This window comes from Alosa alosa, chromosome 1 (genome assembly GCF_017589495.1).
Source record: "Alosa alosa isolate M-15738 ecotype Scorff River chromosome 1, AALO_Geno_1.1, whole genome shotgun sequence".
NCBI classification, from domain to species: domain Eukaryota; kingdom Metazoa; phylum Chordata; class Actinopteri; order Clupeiformes; family Clupeidae; genus Alosa; species Alosa alosa.
The window spans coordinates 14,997,996-15,018,419 of NC_063189.1; the positions used below are offsets into that span (position 1 = coordinate 14,997,996).

A 20,424-nucleotide genomic window follows, 5' to 3' on the forward strand; every position below is an offset into this window, starting at 1 on the left:
CCAGACTAATCCCAGCAATTACACATCTGATCTAGACAGGTAGCAGCAGACTAGAGTAGAACTATTTCAGATATCTGACTTCGGAGTGGAACTATTTTTTTTTTACCAATCTGTCAATATGGCTCATACTACCTGAAAGTTTCACATTTGAAGACAATGAAGACCATTATCTCTGAAAATAAAAAGGAAAATGAACTTGTATCAGGTGGTCTTTATTTGAGTTTACGGTTTCTCCATCCATAATTCTGAAAATTTCTTCTTTAATTTCCTGGGGGCAGGGGGTGTTCATGGGTTGTTCTAAAAGAATGTCTTAATTGGTTTGGTGTTTAGAATATTGAACATTCACTCCCTGAAGACTACACTGATGTATTTTAGCCTACAACTCTCAAGACACTTTCCACACACTCCATAGGCAATTAGCAAAAAAAAAAAGTGTTGTAAGAATACAAATACGCACACATTTTTCCCTCCTCCACAGATCTTTGCTTGGGAAAAATATCTGTCAAGGACACCTGACAATTTGCAGATCAAAACACATTCTGCACTCTAATGCACAGGTCATCCATACTGGTAAAAACAAGCAGCAACAATTAAATACAAATAGAGTAGACATGTCATTAATTAAACACAACCACTCAAAATTGATTGAAATTGAAATTGATTGAAAATGAAATGAGAAGGTCTGAGAAAGGATAGAAGAAACTATGTGAGGACGAGTGTGTATGCCAGGTCGGGGGAGTTTCTTCGTGTTCTATGCCCCCAACATCGTCTTCAAGGCAGTGCTGCCTGGAAGGCGCTATGGTTAGGCATGGGTTAAGGTTAGGGTTAGGTTTAGGATAAGGTGCCTTTAAGTCGACGGAGCCAGCACTGCCTGGAAGACAACGTTGGAGGCATAAAACACCATCGAGCGGTGGGGTACGAGGAGGAAGAACAAAAAAAAAAACATTTAAAGTGCAAAGCAAAGTTATAATTTCTGATAAATTTTGAGCTACTATGATAGAACTAGAAGATACTATATAGTTTTTGTTCATCAAAACCTATAATCAAAACACAATGACTGAAAAATTTGAAATTTGTTTTGAGATTAAAAATGGACTTCTCCCTGAGAACTATATGGTTTGAACAATGTGTTTTCTATTTTTTGGTGTATTGTTTACTGATTGCTCAAAATCATAAACAAGGCGATCAAAATGATATACACTCATGCAGAGGTAAATCTGTTTTGAGGCTAAAGTTGGATTTTGAGCACAGATAAAACTGTTTTGAGACGAAAGTTAGATTTTGATTTAGAGGTTTTCTAAATCGTGCTTGAAGATGAGGTTTTGTGTTTACCGTTTTAAAAAAAATAGAGCAAAGTTTCAGAAATTGTATTTTAGCAATTGAAAAAAAAAAAAAAAAAAAACTAATAATGAATGAATTCCTGTTATTTAGTCTTTAGGCCTATTAACCATCTTGATCTTGATCAATGGAAACTGAAAATTCACAACTGTTCAGTCCTCTAGCTAAATCAGTGCTAGGTCCAAACGTAACTTCATTTATGACCCATTTCATTTCAAAAACTAAACTTGCCAGCCCTGATAAAGAATCCATAGCAATTGGTAACTGCAGGCAAGTTGCATTGCAAATATTACCTCCCAGGAACAGAGAATGAGAACAGCCAATGAGAACAGCCTAACAGAGAGCTTAACAGTTGAAATTAGAAAATATGTATTTTTACTGAAAAAATTATTTGAAATACAAAACTAGTATTTTCATGATTAACAGTGGTCTCCCACCCCGAGCCTTTGTCATAACCATCCTCTCTGAACACTGTGCTGCAATTCTCAGTCCAAATCACCCTATGAAGGGAACTGCACAGTCTTCTGGCCTTGCATACAAACACAACATGGATTGCCAACTTCTACAGAGTTTAAGCTACACAGTAGATCTCTTGGCAAAACTCCAGACAGCGCCACCCTTTCATTTCTCCCTGGAACATCTTGAACAGGTGTACAACTCAGAAGAAATATGCCAGCCTTTCCTCAAACTTCTCTGTATTGTCCTGAACATCTCGCAAGCATTGAAAATCTCAACTGTTTTTTTTTCCTTCTAATTCCATCTTTTCCTCCTTTTCCGCTGTTCCTTTTATCAGCTCCGGGTCCGTGGTGGCGCTGGATGTGGTTCTTGAGGCTGACGTTGTGGTTGAAGCACTGCCCACAGTCCTGGCACTTGAAGGGTCTCTCGCCTGTGTGGAGACGCATGTGGGACTTGAGATGGCCTGGTTGGTTGAAGGAGCGGTCGCACAGCTTACAGCTGTAGGGCTTCTGTCCTGTGTGGATGGCCATGTGTCTGATGAGTGCAACAGCAAAGCGGAAGCCCTTATTACAGACCTCACAGATGTGCTTCCCATTGGGCCAATGGCTCTTCCTGTGGGCACACCAACTGGGGCGGTCTGAAAAGCGCAGCGAGCAGTCAGGGCAGTGGTACTTCAGCACCTCAGCTTCATGGCTCTTCTCATGCTCCTCTTTGTCTTCAGGTGACTTAAAAGCCTCGAGGCAGTAGCGACAGGTGAGGCTGTACTTCTCACTGTGGATTCGATCGTTGTGTGTTTGGAGTCCAACCTCAGTGGCAAACCTTTTGCCACAGCTGGGACAGACGATGGGTTTAACTTTGTGTTCACAGATGTGACGGGGTCCACCGTCAACTAGGTTCACCATGGTGAGGAACTTACCACAGTCCACACAGAGCGTGCGAAGGGGCCTAATACCGTGGCATTTTAGAGCATGATTTTGGAAGTCACTTAGACTTTTGAAGTGGACAGCCAGGTCCTCAATGTGCACTGCCTGAGAATGGCCTCCATCTGGAAATGTTTCAGTGTTCAGGCTAAAGGACTCCTCGTGGGCATTTTTGTTTGCCACTTGGTGGCCAATATAATCTAATCCTTGGATGTCAATGTATCTAATCCCTGGACTTCTAACTTTACAACAGGAGGTCTCATGGGTGCAGCTACTAGTAGTCATCCCTTGACTGCTTCCACTACCACTTTGGTTACCATCAGTTGCTGTCCATTGTCTTGATCCAGAGTCAGGTCCTTGGTTGTCACCATTAGAAATGTTCTGCTCATCACATCTGATGGTTCCCTGGTTACTGCAGGTGTCCTGGTTTTCACATCTTACGGTTTCCTGGTTGCTACTGGTAAAAGAATCCTGGTTGCAACTGTTGTTGGTTTCCTGGTTGTTAGTGGGGGTATCCTCTTTGTTGCCACCACTAGTGTCCATCTTCTTGGTTTTAATGCCACACTGGAGACAGCCATAGAGTCGACTGTGGCGCTGTCTGAAGCAGGTGTGTTTAAACCTGGACCCACAGAGAGAGCACCAAACCAGAGGCAGGATGGGTTCTGCATATGGATCGGAATTTAATTCACGCTTTGACTTCCTACACGGTCTAGGAACAAATTCAGCATCAGAATCCTTATCTTCAGATGCTGAGGACTGCTCCACGTCCTCACAGTTCGGATACCAATCATCATCAACACTGTCCTGCCTTTCCAAGTCTTCTTCTACATCAGCTACTTCATCCTCATGTTCCATTTCTTCTTTTGGTTCCTGAACTTCAGACTTTTCTTCTTCCATTCTGTCAACAATCGTCACTTCCCAAGACACAGAGGAATGGCTGTCGTTTTTGTCATCTTCCTCTTGGTCATGTAACCTGTTGTTCGAGGCACCAGGTGTGTGGATAACTGAATTATTTACCTGTAGAAGACAAGAGCACATGTTCACAGTGAGCCTAAAGCAAACAGCATTACCACAAACCTGTGTGCATTGATATTAGTTTTAGATTAAGGCTTTGTGGATTTACACTTTTAAAGTTATGCTCCAAATTAAAAAAAATCTATAGAAAAATGAATGGCTTTTGGAAATTAATGTGAAGAGGCCCAGAGAACATCAGTACCTTTTCTGTCCTTGTATGGCCCAAATCATCTGAGGTTTCAGCAAGACACCCTTCACCCACAAATGTCTGGTTTGGTGGGTGGTGACCTTTGACTTCTTCCTCTGATTGGCTCATTAGATCTTCCTCTGATTGGTTGATTTGATCTTCCTCTTCCTGGCTTAATAGGTTGTAATCTTTGACTTCTTCGTCAGATTCAGAGTCCGAGTCCCCAAAAGACAACAGCACTGTCTCTTCAACAACCTTGTAAAACACAAAAACAGCTGCTTTCAATCATCTGGATTACATCAAAAATGACAACACTGCCTTCATGAGGATTTCACTGGGATTTTCATGCATGATCTTCAAACTTTGTGAATATAATCAACAGGATTAGAATGGATGTACCCACTGCTTAAAAAAGAAAAGCAACAAAGGAATAACTGCTCAATGGGGCACTTCAAACTACTGAACCCAAATAACGTACTGGAGCAAAAAAACATATCTTGAATGGATCCCAAAGCCAAAACCTGTTAAATATTGAAGCATTTTGGCAACTCCAGAGCTCCCCCTAGAGTCACAGAATATTTTTATTCTACCTTGCCGTTGTAAATACTTCTCAGGGCTTGAGAGAACTTCGAAGATAAAAAAACTTGCATAGTTTTACTTTAATAAGATATTAATGCCCAAACATGGCCTCCAAGATAAGGTATTTATCAGAGTGTAATAACAAAAACCAAAGGGGCAAAAGAAATATGAAAACATCAAGGAGTCCAAGTAAAGTACAAAGTACAAGGAGTTCCAAAATCACATGGATAACTGTCCTCCATCTTTGACCCTTAGGTGGCGCTAGAGCACTTGACACGCACATGGAACATGAATAAAAAAAAGAATCGTGGAACTGACTGACCCAAATCAGTGTGTGCCAGATTTAATCATATATAATATGGGCTAGCCTGGTCTGGTGACTCAATTGGGAAACATTTCCAACACTTGCATCGTTTTTTGACATTGCAGGTGTTGCTGCTTCTGTTTATCACAATAAGTTTCGGTTTAGTCTTCCCCTCTTGTCGCTCGAAGAAGATCTAGGTGGGAGGGGCCAGACTATATATGGGCTGCCACAGACTCCCAATAAAATAGGCTATAAAGCACCTGGCCCCTGCCTCCTGGTTATAAAGCACCTGGACCCTACCTCCTGGTTATAATCTTGGTTATAAAGCACCTGGCCCCTACCTCCTGGTTATAAAGCACCTGGCTGCTACCTCCTGGTTATAAAGCACCTGGACCCTACCTACCTCCTGGTTATAAAGCACCTGGCCCCTACCTCCTGGTTGCTTGTTGGGTCTCTGATGATCTGTTCAGGTGGATGGCTTCTCCACTTTCTGCTGGCTTGACACTGCTGGCACTTCTGCGTCACGTTGAGGAACCTTCCCTCACGACTCTTACGGATGCTGCATATGCTGCAGCACTCAAAGCACCTCTGGAACAGCTGCAGCAGGCATTCCAACTGCACGACGACCTCGCCTGCACGAACATGGCTGCAAGAGGACAGAAAACAGAGCACAGTCCGTTTGAATAAATTGGCAAAACAATAATGCAGGAGTTTAAAGGGCCGATTCAGGATTTTGGACATAGAGCATCATTTCCAAGTTAGCATGTGTGATATTTATCAGTGGAGACCGTTTAACACGTTTCATCCAGTCCTAATTGTAGAGTTTGCAGGTGCTAGGCTAGCGCAAGTAATCAGTATGAGGTAGCCTGCCACTAAAAACTGTCTTACCAACTCCAAAGTACACTCCAAATGACACAGATATGCCTAAAACTTTTTCCAAAACCCAGTAAGGTATGGTTCTGAAGTTTGACATTTTTTCCAATAAGACTGACAACGACATAACAAAAGTTAAAACATACACTCATTGATCTTAAATAAACATAAGACACTTTTGAAAGAAGGATGCTTTCAAGTGACAAAAAACGGTTAGCAAAATCTTCCCCAAGTTTCCCCATGTGCTATTTCCAAATTAGGTGGCGTTCACATTGACACTGAGGAAAACGCATGCTCATGAACGCAGTAATATTATAGTCCATGTGGACTTGATTAACTGCAAAGCCATTGAAAAATGCTAGCAACTGAAAGAATGTCATCACTGGGAACGTTGTATTCCATTACGTGCGCACATCCAAAACCAGGTGCTGGATAAAAAGGTATTCTTCCACACAAACTTAAGTCACAAAGTTGATTTGACCATCAGTTAACTTCGAAACAGGCTCTTTACTTTGGATAGACAATAGTTATACATCGTAGGAGTGATTCAGTGAATTAATTTGCATAACTTTTAATGTAACCTCGGTCCTCTGAATACGGACGAATCCAAACGTTTCATATAATTATTTACATCCTAAGAATACATGGAATTTTATCAGCGTTATGGACGTGACATGAAATAGACAAACTTTTATGAGAGATTACAGGTTTCCTAGATGTGACATTTTCACATTAGGCCATCCTTAAAAATATTCTTGTTTGCAGTAACAGCCAAAAATATAAAAAAATGAGTCGGTAGGTAGGTAGGTCAATATTTGTTTTTTCAAGATTCAAAGTAAAAATTTGAAAAAAAGGTATGAATTTAAACAAATGTGCATATTGTGACGTAACTGACTGGGTCCTCAACCCGTGCCTTCAGGCGCATCACTGCAAACCTCAATCTGATGCAGGTTATGTAGACCAGCCTCTCTCAAACTTCTTTGACCTGAGGCCCAGTCATGGCAGACTTTGGGGTCATAGGGCTCATCTACACGTACCCAACCCCACTGCCTCCAAATCAAATTGTCATTATCATTATCACAATCATTATTATGCCTAGATTGTTATGCATGCACTTTCACTTAACTCTCATATAGCAGAAAGCTCAAATTTTACACACTGTATTCTCCATTGTGAAGTGCTTGTGGCTAAAATAATTATTAGGATTGCTTAATGTATTTTACATTTGCTTTAGTATTGTCGATGGGTTTAATAACACATCAAGGGTGTCCTTGGCCAGAACCTAGTGGTATTTGGGGGGCCTTGTCGTGGAAAAGTTTGGGAACCCCTGCTCTAGCCTAGCAATCTAGACAGACCCTAGCGGCAGCGAATGTCATTTGCAGCCTCTCCGTCGGCTTGCAAGCTGGAAAAATGAAACTTCGATCAGGTCAATCACATTGTGTATAGTGTCAGTGGGCGAGCTTAATATTGCGATGGTTCTGCGTGAATTCTCTGCTACTTGAAAACAAAGAAGATGGATGCTGCTGGTGAACAGCGTGACTCGACTTTTTTTTAAGTTGGCAAATGTTTGATAGCCAACTAGCTCCGCTGTGCATGGGACTCATGAGTTGTAACGCTATCCTACTACGTGCAAAGGGAATTTGAAAGACAACCGCTCATCCCGCCCCTCGGATTGAACACTGCCAATGGTGATATCCCTGACCCTACATCTTGATGTGGGACTGGCTCGTTAGGCTACCAGTCCTCGACAAACTACATAAAACACATACTTAATTACATTTGTGAATTTTGATACGAAACAATTGAAATAGTAGTCATGAAAAACTAGCAATGAAATTATTGCATCCTCAGTGCCCAGTAAGATCAACAGAAAGTCAGGACAAGTCATAAAATACATGAAACTAGGTAGTCACCCCCCACCGCGCTAGGCCCCCCAGAACTTGGAAAAAGCAGTTTTTGCTAAATAACTACCTGAGCCGTTGCACCCAAGAAAATGTTTATAGTATGTTAGTCAGGAGTTCGCATCAACGTTGCCCATACACACTCATTTGTGATTTGCACAAATGCATGCATATATATATATATATATATATTTTTCTCTCTCTCTCTCTCTCTCTCTCTCTCTCTCTCATATATGTACGTGTGTTGAACACATCTGCAACAGAAGGAGGTTGCTAGGTTAACTCCAGCTGCAAAGTCAGCCGTCCTCATCAGCTAACACGATAATCCAGTTACTGTAAAACAACAGTATGACCATTACGGGACGATAAATCGCTCAGAGTTTCGTTATTAAGTAGAAGTATAGCATATATACTCTTTTGATCCCCTGAGGGAAATTTGGTCTCTGCATTTATCCCAATCCTTGAATTAGTGAAACACACTCAGCACACAGTGAGGCGAAGCACACACTAATTCCGATGCAGTGAGCTGCCTTCCTCCGTCTTCCCTGGAACCGTATCAAGAATATTTGCGTCCAAATGGATCCATCTCAACACGACTCAACACGTTACTTCATACCCCAGGCCTATAGGTGGCACTGTGTCTTTACAGAAATTCACCAAAACTTGCAAAACTTATGCTTTAAAAACAGACAGAATAGGCTAATGGCTAAAATGGCTAGTGCAAGGAAACCAGAATTATTTGTGTGGACTGATGGTGAACTGTCAACTGTAGCCAACTGTAAAACTAATAAACTTTATTTTACGGTTTGTGAAGGGTGCAATCCCATCCTTTATTTGGCTAACGCAGGTAGGCCTACTAATCACCTTTACTTTCTTTGGTTGTAGGATAGTCCGTGATTCACATTAGTTTTGGCCATCACCGCAATTAGGCTACTAAACGCCAAGGCTATTCTGTCACCACATTTATAATATTGCTATAAACCTTCAAGTAGTAGTAACAGTCAATACTTTTGCCTGCATCAAATCGTGCATTAAGCATTCAGTGTGCTACCATCGGCTTAACGTAAGTTCTAAAGCGTCTTTGTATGCTTATATCTGATTTCACTTTCGAATGTGAATGCATGTATATATGTTGTAAGACATGTAAAATAAATGAATGACACTGGCACTACGCACAAATTAATGTAGCCCTAAACTTACACCGCACTTTCCTAATAACTTAAGTTCTCTCGCGTCACTGACAGTAGCTAGAATGCATTAAAAAACACCGGAAAAAACAGTATTCAGTCCACCAAGTCATAAGCTATCGGCTCGCGCACCAGTTGTGATATTTATCTTCACAGTGTAATCGTAGGTAATGTCATGATTGAAAACTAGTATTGTTAGGCAATACTATAAGTGCAAGTCCAGGGCAGCTGAGGTGTGGCGATGACATCATCGATCACGCCAAAACAGGATGTCTTGGTTTTAAGCTGTCTAAAAGAACTCAAACGAGACTCACGGTTTCTGATTTCTCCACTCTGGGACCAGGTTTCAGAAAAGTGCGGTTTCGGGCAGTGCGTTTACAGGATTTGTTTGGACGCTCGGCCAAGACGAAGCAAAACCTCTGCGTTTAACCTAAAAAGCGTCTCCGTGTGGACAGGCCCTTAATCTAGGTGCTAAGCAGGAATGTGAGAAGCCAAAAACCACATAACAGGGGAATTACTTTGCTGATTATTCAGAACATTTGAGTTAGACTTGATTATGACCCACGGATTCGGGTGAGACTTCCAGGTAAAATCACGGGTTGCGGGCAGTTCTGGTCAAATTTGATAGATAGGCTAGTCAAGTCTTATATAGTGCATTTCATACACAGAGGTCATTCAATGTGCTTTACATAAACAAAAGCAAACAGGAATAGCTGATAAAAGCATAAAAGGGCAATAGTCAAAGAATAGTTTAAAAAGTAAAGAATCATAATTACCCAGTGTACAGCAGCATTCTATGAAGATTCTTGAAGTAGTTCCAAACTGTGCGCGCACACATATTTATTTCCTTTCAGTGCCAAAATGGCTGACCACAGGGCTCGATAGTCCCCCTCATGGAGTATTGGCACCCAAATAGTTAACACTCAGTTTCAGAGAAACCCGGCTAGTAATGTTCTGGGTTAACATACAGTAAAATGTGCGTGTGTGCGGTAGGCTAAAGTGAAATTGCGCCCTTCTGTTCCTCTCGCCTTCTCGGTCTCAAATGCACATGCACACTAGAGTTGATAGGATGAAAATAGTTGTTTGAACTAATTATCCAGCTCCCGGTCTTCTTATTCATTTTTCTGAGGCAAAGTCCTTTTAGGCAAGTCCCTCCACTCAGCGGCCATATTACAACGCTTTTTGGGCACTTATCGGGCATCTATTTTGGCAGAAATGCGCGTGCGCAAGGCTTCACGACACGAACCTTGGTCCAGCGGCGAGATCACAACACATGATTGGCACGATGTCTTCACAGCACACCACATTATTGGCTCAATGTCTTCACAGCACACCACATTATTGGCTCAATGTATTCACAACACAGCACATAATTGGCCCTATGTATTCATATGTCGACGTTTTGCCAGAGAAGGGGTAGGATATGTGTAGACAACTGCCATATTGGGATTACAAACTAACCCCATGCATTTCTATGGAGGATTTTTTGAGTGCTGTGTCTCCTCATTACAAAGTCTCTGGCTGAGGTAAGAAATGTTAAGGCATGTGTTTGAGTGTGCGAGCGCCTGTGTGTGTGTGTGAGGGAGGGAGAGAGGATGGTGGCTACTTTGTTTTGAAGTCCAGACTTTTCCCGTTTCCAGTTTAACATAGCCATACCGTTTCAGACAAGGCTACATTGACTGCACTGGATTTATTTATTTGTAGCCTACATGTACGTCTCGTTAAGTAAAGTAGGCTAACAATAATGTTGGCTACATGATATTGATGCAACCACGTATCGTTAAAATTAGAAATTTGCGGGTCGGGTCTGGGTTGATGTTAAACGTGTATATTTTCGGGTTGGGCGGGGCGAAGTGGATCTCCAAAATGGGTCGGGTGGGCGCGGAATATAAAAAAAAAAAACCTGACCCGCGCATCACTATGAGGTAGTCATCATGCACTGAACCCTACATGATTTTAGAATCTAACCACACAGAAGTTGCACAAGAACATGAGGGTGGGAATTCGTCCTCAGAAAACATAGCGACAAGAATCCTGTTTGGCTCTGTAGCTAACAATCATCTGAAACAACACAATCAAGTACATACATAGACCAAACTCAGAAGCTAAGCTAACACAATGATAATATGACTAATCTTACTCCTTTCATACTTTCTACATGTTTAGTAGACTAAACATTTTAGATCAAACATTTGCGATTTGCATGTCATCGATTGCAATGCTCAAATCAGAACGAGAATGCTAGCTAGCGATAGCATGCTAACCATGGAAAACTAGCATGTTAGCGTTTACTATCTACCATATTGATAATTCGCTCCTCTACTAGCTTTACTTGATTAATGAAGATAAATGGAGGACCAGATAGCTTCGGTATCATAACATAGCTAGGCAGCCAACAAATTCGAAAAACTAGAGATAAGTATGCTGCATGCAAGCAATAAACTTACTAGTCCAACAGCATGACGGCCAAGTCAGTATCGGTCGGGCACCCCTCCTCCTCCTTTAGCTCACGCCAGCGAGCGAACGCTGTACCAATATTGATCCTCGTCCGGGCTCTGATTTTGTCACTCTCCCTTTTTCTCTTCTTACTCTCCTCCGACAAAACCTTTGCCTTCTTTGGTTTCGTTGCTGCTTCGGCCATGACAACAACATACACACACGTGACAGCCGGTGTTATATGGTAACTGGCTAACTGGCTGGACTGTTTACTTTGCCTCTGGAGTTAACGTAACCGCCCACTTCTTTTGCAGAGGTGTTCAGCTGATGTTTTAGCCTCTGATACCTGGGGCCTGTTGCACAAAAGCAGAATTACGACATCCGGGATAAGTTAACTTACTGAGCTGTGCTCAATAATTCCAAAACAAGAGCGTACAGGCTTAATTGGTTGCACAACGAGCAAGCCAGGGTGAGCAGACACGGATTCATCAAGCCAGGTGAAACCTATCCTGGATAAGTGCGCGCTCACGGCTCCCTCAAATAGACCCCGCCACCGATCACATCACCATGGCAACTAGAATGGCTTCATTGCTTCTTCTACCGTGTGAAGTAGGTAGCGATATGTCATTATTCTGATATAGTATCTCATTATTGTGAGATATATCTTGTTATTGTGAGATAGTTATATTCGATAGCCTTTTCACAACAGCAACACCTCTGTTTAGGAGAATATTGCAACTAGTGCCGCGACCACCACGCGCACGCGCAAAATGGTTAGGCCAGAGCCCGTTTACGGAGAGCCGGATCACTCCCTATTAACTCCATTGTACCTGCAATCTGTTGCAGTTCCGCTAGGGGCGATCACGAATAAGTGCAAAAACAATGGGGGTCTATGGAGCTAGACGGCTAAATTTGTCTCTTTCACCTGGTTGTCGTTGAAAAATCGAAGATTTGATTGTGGTTTCTGCAAGCTCACTGCTAATGAACAGGGATGGATTACTGCACGGGCCTACCGGGCCCAGGCCCAGGGGCCCAAGGGGTCAGGAGTCCCTGAAGCCCAAGCCTTTGCATGGAATCATTGCCTCAGTATCAACAAATCAGGATGTAGGCTATGAATCTGATTGAATTTAGCATTGGCCATCCCTAAAATGCACCAGAATACAGGAAATCACATCAAACAATTTTTTTTTTTTTTTTCTGGGGAGGACCCCCAACCCCCTCCCACATATATAACAATTAGTGGGGGGCCCTTAATACATCTGGGCCCAGGGGCCCGAAAGTTCATAATCCGCCCATGCTAATGAATGACGTCATTGACGCATTTGAAAGGCTTTTTAGAACAAATAAGTGACTCAAAAAATATAATACTCAGCGGTGTGTATTTTCTCTGTCCCCTCTTTCGCATGTAACATTCAAATTTCTGGGCAAAAAATTATATCCCGAGAAAAGTGGATTTGAGGGGTACAGCTCCATAGACCTCCATTAATTCTGCACTTATTTGTGAGCGCCCTCATGCGGAACCAGAACAGGAACTGCAACCAGTTCAGAAACCGGAAGTTTCCCGAGAGGGGCGGTTCTCCCCTTATTAGACATTCTCTGGTTAGGCACTCCCGTGACGTCACATTGTCGCATGACAGGTCGGGAATGGCGATATGTAAAAGTTAATTAATGATCACAAACGTTTAAATAATGACAGTGGGTTTAGTTATATGTGATAACAATGTGTAGTGGGCAGTGGAATAACTATTGGTTTCCGTTTGTGGTGACTGCTGACTGAGATAAGGGATGAGATTAAATACATCCTGGAACTTAGCCTGGTCTGGAGCAGGCTAGCTCCACAGAATAAATTGCCATGGTGATTTATACCAGAGAATGTCTAATAAGGGGAGAATTGCCACTCTCGGAAAACTTCGGGTTTCTAAACTGGTTGCAGTTCCTTCTGTGGTTCCACATGAGGGCGCTCGTCCACGAGTGCAGAATGCATGGAGGTCTATGGAGCTGTACCCCTCAAAATCCACTTTTCTCGGGATATCCTTTTTTTCCAAGTAATTTGAATATTGTTTTCGAAAGGGGAGGCAAAGAAAATACACTAGGTTGAGTATTATATATTTTAAAGTCACTTAATTGTTCTAAAAAGCCTTTCAAACGTGTCAATGACGTCATTCATTAGCACAATGCTAGCGTGTTATGGGCAACAACGACCCAACCAGTAAGAAATCAAAAGGACATAAGTACTCGTTCATTCAACTTTTGACCTATAACCCATGTTGAAGTTATACAAACTATAATCAAATCTGAGATTTGTCAACGACAATCAGGGGAGAGACAAATTTAGCCGTCTAGCTCCATTGACTCCCATTCATTTTGCACTCATGGCGATCGCCCCCAGTGGAACTCTGGTGGAACTGCAACCAAAATTCGGTACAATGGCACTTAATACGGAGTGGCCAGGCTCTCCGTAGACGGGCTCTAATTTATACCATAACATATCCTGCTGCCCCCTATCCCGCTTTTGTGCAACTGGATCACGGATAAATTGAGCCAGGATAACCAAGATATCCCGGCTTAATCCCTTATCCTAGTTTTGCGCAATAGGCCCCTGGTCGCAGATTCGTCTGTTTAACTCAAGTTTAAATAGAAATGTTTGTGACGCTCCACTTTGTTGTTTAATAAACATGTGTCGGCGTTGGAAGTGTCAGGTTGTCTCTGCATAGTCTGTCTGCCTCTCCACCTTCTCTATGTTTGTGTACTGACTAGGGATCGACCGATATGTTTTTTTCAGGGCCGATACTGAAATCAATTATTACCAAACCAGGAGGCCGATAACCGATATGTAAAACCGATATGTCAGTTGTCAAAAACGGGGGTAGATAGTAAAGGTGATATGCTGCAAAAATTCATTCAAAAGCATAATTATGCAAACTTTTCTTTCTTCTTTTAATACACAATTGTCTATCAACTTGCATTACAAGTGTAAATCCTGTGTATGATGTTAATCCAAGAGCTGAGTGATGGCAAATATTTCCATAAGGTAGGCCTACACAATGGGCTATGTGCTTGTTAAGGGACCTGTCACAAAGAGGATGCTTTGCCATCGTGTGTGTGAGTGCACGAGAGAGGGAGATGGAGAGGAAGAGGTGCATGCGTGATGGCAAGAGTTTAGGGTGACCAGACGTCCCGAAAAATTCGTGACAGTCCCGATATCCAAGCAGTTGTCCCGAATCCCGAATCCTGCCCTAATTGTCCCGAAAATTATACTCAATCAGAATACTGAGTAGTTATTTTCTGATAAACATTAAAAACTGTCCGTTAGAGGTTGAGTCGACTGCATGCAGCCCCAACGGCAGCTAAGTGTCTGGATGCAGCCCGGCTACTTTGTTTCTTTTCTTGTTTCTTTTCTTTTTTTCTATAATTAGGCGAATATGCACTGATTTCGCCGGGCCGAGGACATTGAATGTGCAGGCAGCGCAGCAGGCAGAGCCAGCCTGTGTGCAAAAAAAAAAAAAAATACGGCCGAAGTTCGGCCTAATGTCCATGTCGCTTTTAACATAATCTACTTAATCTAACAATTATTTTGTATTCTTACTTAATGACCCATAATTTTGGCAAGGCTTGTTATCAGCATTAGGCTATTATCCTTATTCTGAAATGTCTGATTTGCACTGTTACGCAGTCATTGTTTTTTTTTTTCCCACAATGACATTTTGAGTTCATGATTTCTCTGTTGTATTTTGAGGCAGACTTGATGTTTGAATAAAAATTTGTTTTGGTACAGGTTTGAAAATTCGCTGTAAGCCTACCCTGAAGCCCAGTCTACAGTCTGCGTAAGTGAGAATCCTAAACTTTCTCTGTGTTCAGTCTTCGATCTTGATTGGCTGCATTTGTGCTAACTAACAAATCAGACGGTGTAGTGGGCGGGACAATGCTCTCGACCACAGAGTTGCAAATGCAGGGAGTGCGAGACACTTTACAGACAAAGTAGCGCGTTTCATTCTTTATCCATTTTAATATCGGCTTATCGGTGGAAAAAATGCCCGATACCGATTATTATAAAAATGCTAAATATTGGCCCTTAATAATCGGCCCGGCCGATAATTGGTCGACCCCTAGTACTGACTGTCCACTAGCCTACTGTTTTACTGCTACACTGTTTACATGCTATATTAGCACATATGCATAACCCCTCCCTCCCTCCCACAGCCTGGATGGTGGCTTATACTTGATACTTAATGCTTAATACTTTATACTTAATACTTGACCAATGGCTGTAACTATTACATCAACCTATTCTTGCACTGATATAGTTTTTTTTGTATTACCTTGTCTACATAATACATTATTCTCTTATCCATATTTCTCTCGGGCTGTCGACGGTATAATGTTTCATGTAGGGTTCATGTCAGTTAATATAAATGAACATTTAAAAACATGTTCAATTATATATATTTTTTTCATATATAAGTCGCACCTGACTATAAGTCGCAGGATCTGCCAAACTATGAAAAAAATTGTGACTTATAGTCCGGAAAATAAGGTATGCAAAATTTCTTGTTTTTGTCCATGAGAGAGTATGGAGATGGTGATCACAGATCAGCCAACGATTACAACGTTACAGTGCAGTTATTTTACAACAGAACAAAGCAGTTTGGCACAGGAACTGCTACAAATCCACCTGTAACAGTGAGCATCTGCAGCATGCTAAGATTCCCTACTAGAAATCATGTGAAGCAGGCAGGACTCAGTGTCTTCAGAAAAGACATAGACAATCTTCTGAACCTGCAGAAACACCTGCAACTACATCAATTCCATCTAGAGGGACTTTGTACACTTGTTCAGCAGCAACTGCTGCCAGCATAGATAAGTGCTTCTTCTGTCAGAAGCAGACAAAAGAATGTCTTCATTAGGTGTCCTCTTTCAATGCAGGCAACCAACCAAGAGATATAAGTACTATTTTGAAGTCAATGACTTTTAACATGTTAACATATGTTCATATTTTTTTGTGTGTGTGAGCAGCTGTATTTTGTATAAGCTGAAAGCTCTTTAGACGGGTATTATTACAGCCAGCGTATAGAGCATTGCAATAGTCTATCCTTCAGGTGACAAAAGCATGGAATAATTTGTATCTATATCTCTCTCTTATACATGTGTCAAGTTTGGCTAACAGGGTTAATTCATCAGGTTTTATGGAGAGGTATAGTTGTGCATCATCTGCATTAGAATAATAAAAACAACAGGGACCCCAGTACTGAGCCTTGAGGCACTCCATATTTTACCATAGTCTGGGTAGATGGTTTATTATGGACCTGTACAAATTGTTGACGGTTAGGAAGGTATCTAAACCAAGCGAGTGCTGAGGCTTTGATGCCTATCAAATTTTCATGCCTAAGTAGTAGGTCATGGTCTATGGTGTCAAAGGCAGCGCTGAGGTCCAGGAGGATCAGTATTGATACAAGGCTAGGATTTTTTGATTGAGGGCTTAATAACAGATGTCTTAAACGACTGCGGTACATACCTTGATAGCATTAAATTATTTATAATCTAGAGCAAAACATTAGGCTATCCAGGAAGGGGAGAGCAGTCTTAAGAAGGTGAGTAGGAATAGGGTCTAGTAGACTAGTTGTAGATTTTGATGAGGAAATTGTGGAGGTGAGATCTAATATGTTGTGTATATGTAAATAAATTAAATGTTGTTCGAGGTCTCATCTGTGATTCTGTTATGTTTTTGTTATCTTTCAGCAATGGAGTATGTGTATTTGGTGAAACTGATTGGTTATTGATCTTATCTCTAATTGTTTGACACAATCATAATACTGACATACAATCATACTGTTGAAAATAACTGTTTTGTGAACTTTAAATTGTTAAACTGTTGGTGTTAATTACAGTGAAATATACAATTTCAGAAAAATAGGGTTAAAACAGGTAAAAAAAAAAATGGAAACATAATTTTTCTTGACTTGGATGTGGGCGGGGCTTTATGTCACGGATGTAGCGGAGTGGATGGGATTTTTTTTTTTTTTAGAAAAAATATATATCGGTGCACATTGGGAACTTAATTTAATGCCTTCCATGCTTCCATTTGCTAACTAATTAATTACTAATTTTTTTTAAAGTTTTCCCAACACTACTGTATACACACTAAAAAATATTTTTGGTGGATAACTTCGCTGATTTGGCTTCACAATATTTTTTTAAGAATAGGTCTATGGGACTTATCGAAGAGCAGCTCCAATGTTATGAAAACCAACGCCCCAAGTTGTTGCTTTCACTTTCCCTCCCTATACTACATTTTTGAATGGAAGTCAATTGGAGCCGAAAATCGGTAAATAGCGGTGACTAAAGATTATTTCTCTGATAGCGAGACGGCGGTCTCCTTTGGGATCTGTCTTCTTTCTGTTTTTAGTATGCTGCCATTCCAGTCTTTTTAAAGAAGCACTATGCAGGTCTAGTAGCAAGTGACTAAACCCCCACTAGCGAGCTAGACATCAAGAAACCAAGCTTAAAACGGTCGCGCAAACATTGTTCAAGAGACTATCAAACCACATTAAAGTTCACCCAAGGGTAAGCTACTTACAATTTCAATAGCAACAAAGCCAAGTCAGCGTCCGTTTTGCAGTCTTCAGAGTCTCTCACTTGGCGCCATTCTTCAAAAGCTTGCCCTATGTTCACTCGTGTCTGGTCTCTTTTTTTGTCAAGCTCCCTTTTCTTCTTCTTCTGTTCTTCCGACAGTCGCCTCTTGGGTCTCTTTGTTGACTGATCCATCATGAATGCAACAATTGCCTTGCAACTGGCTGTTTATCTAGCTGGTCCCATGTTTGTGTGTCTGCCGTAAAGCATTTTCGAAACTACAATCTGACTACATTTTCGAGGCGCGATTGGATACTTCCACTGAGTCACATCCGGATGTACCCGGACCGGGTACAGAAAGTTAGTCGCACTCACCAAACGACCCAGAAAGTAGAACCATCAGAACGACTCTCAACCTGCATAATTAAAGTCATTTTTGCTAAAATTGTTGCATAGTGCTTCTTTAAAATGGAAATCTTTTTGACACTTTCCCTGGCATTCTTGTATAACTTAGCCGATTGTATCTGCTGGAGATCTGGCAGCCTCCGTGTAAAGGGCATTTGCTTTATAAAGAACTAATCTGTCTGCAACCTTTTCTATCAACAACGTGATCTGTCCGTACATTTTCATATATTTACCTTTGATATGACAATCAGCATTATGTTCCAGACATGCAGAATCGAAGATGATCAGATCCTCTCTGAAAACACTGACATTTTAGCCTATGCCTACCAGATTGTTTTTCTTTGATACAGTAGGCTGACTGTATGAATGAATGTTGTCTCGTGGTTGACTGTGCGTCCATCAGGCTACTCAACGAGAGACAATTTCCCTTGTGTATAGTATATATACTCTTTTGATCCCGTGAGGGAAATTTGGTCTCTGCATTTATCCCAATCCGTGAATTACTGAAACACACTCTGCACACAGTGAACACGCAGTGAGGTGAAGCACACACTAATCCCGGCGCAGCGTGTGTGTGTAAAGTGTATTCACACCAAATTGGCCCACCATACCTTCCCAACTATGCACAGTATCCCATTAGCTGCATGCCATCAGGCTATTTACAATTTTCTATGACGTAACTTAGTGAACACGTTATCAAAATTAATTCGCGCACACATTTTGTTTGAGCAGGAGAATACGCACGCAGGCACGCAACTAGGCTACTTGTTGTTTTCTTTTACTCGGCTATCTGGTTATCAGCACACAATGTTGAGCTAATTCACTAACTCAACTCATCATGGATATCACAAATTTAAACAACGAAAACAGAAAGTATGGAGGCAGCAAAGCTAGAGGAGTTATTCCAGATGGGCAAGAACAAGGTACAATTGGTGTGCTTGTCAGAACCAGTCTATTGTCAGAACGTTAGACTGCATTACAGCTGTTTAAAGCCAGACGTCACGATACGCTTGAACAAAACAAGGTAACTTTCGCCTGTATAGGGCTGTATGAAGTTGTCAAAATGAATAGGTCATTGTAGACTTTCGTGTATTATTGCATGTGGATGTTGTTATTGCTGACCAATCAATGCACTGGGCTAAAACCGGGGGGCGTAGCCTACCATAGCATTAATTCATGCAGACGCCCCTGACCCTATCTTTGTGGGCGTTTGCCTACCCAAATCAAAGATAAGTGATGCATTGTAATTACCTGTCAAGAAGAAATTTGGCTACATCTGCATCGGTCTTCAGACTTTTAAATTCCCGCAGCCCCCGCCATCTCTCAAATGCCACTCCAATATTCACCCGAGTTTTGTTACGAGCTCGATCGAATTCTTTCTTTCTATCCGCAGTCTTCTGCTTCTTACTCGACTTGGCGGTGTAAGCAGTCGTTGCCAAGCGAGGAATCGGGAGTTTTCCTTTCGGTCGTTGTTCTTCCGCCATTGCATTTGAGCTGCTCCAATGCCTCACCTGTGTATCTAGCCATTGGCATACATTCTCTGCCATTGGTCAAGTGCGCGTGAGGAGGGGGAAGCCCATAGACATAATATAGATTATTATCTGTTATGTCCAGAGCCCTTATTAGACATCTGTTAAGCCTCGGTATCTTCTTCTGTTTTTTGGCAGATTACTACTTATGTAGTATACCGCCACCAACTGTACAGGAGTGTATATTCTTTCCATAGACTAAAAAATAGATTCTTTCACACAAACTCGCGTCACATACGTACGTCACCGCCCATCTGGAAGTGCAAACATTAGGATTTTTGGTTCCTTACTATATGCTATATATATATATATATATAGACACTATATATATATATGACTATATGCAGCGTTTGTTTGCACCTCCAAAAGCATGGCATACCTGGTTACCTCCCAAAACGCCCTTAAACGCCCACCAATACCCGTATGTTTGTGTGAAAGAATTAATTCAAAACAAACAAAAAAACAAGCAAAAAAGGAACACATATTCTTTTCATTATACCAGCATTATAAAGATAATTAAATACAGCTTTAACTCTCTCCCTTGTCATGCCATTTTCTTCGAGTATATCATGTATTGAGTTCTCCTTCCATTTCCTACCAGATAATTTTATCATTATATTTCTCATATGCAAAAGGTACACGTTCTACATCTTCTTTGTCTTGCAATTCTATGCATAAAGCTATTACCCTTTCCTACTATTTGTAAAGTACAGTTCAATCCTGTACGC

At 41.4% G+C, this 20,424-nt stretch overlaps 1 protein-coding gene across 4 annotated transcripts; it reads right to left on the minus strand.

Moving 5' to 3' along the window:
- Positions 1-196: 196 nt before the first annotated feature.
- LOC125295136 (zinc finger protein 629-like) lies at positions 197-19,806 on the minus strand. 4 transcript variants are annotated; one of them, XM_048244311.1, is made up of 4 exons: positions 19,419-19,806; positions 5,231-5,444; positions 3,931-4,170; positions 197-3,731 (listed from the first exon to the last, which is right to left on the minus strand). In XM_048244311.1, exons 1-4 carry the CDS (start codon positions 19,712-19,714, stop codon positions 2,022-2,024), a joined length of 2,460 nt encoding a protein of 819 aa, XP_048100268.1. In that variant the 5' UTR covers positions 19,715-19,806; the 3' UTR covers positions 197-2,021. The 4 variants fall into 4 exon arrangements, with proteins under 4 accessions (XP_048100268.1, XP_048100285.1, XP_048100278.1 ...); XM_048244328.1 differs by lacking the exon at positions 19,419-19,806 and adding an exon at positions 17,770-18,472; XM_048244321.1 differs by lacking the exon at positions 19,419-19,806 and adding an exon at positions 11,207-11,693.
- Positions 19,807-20,424: the final 618 nt, after the last annotated feature.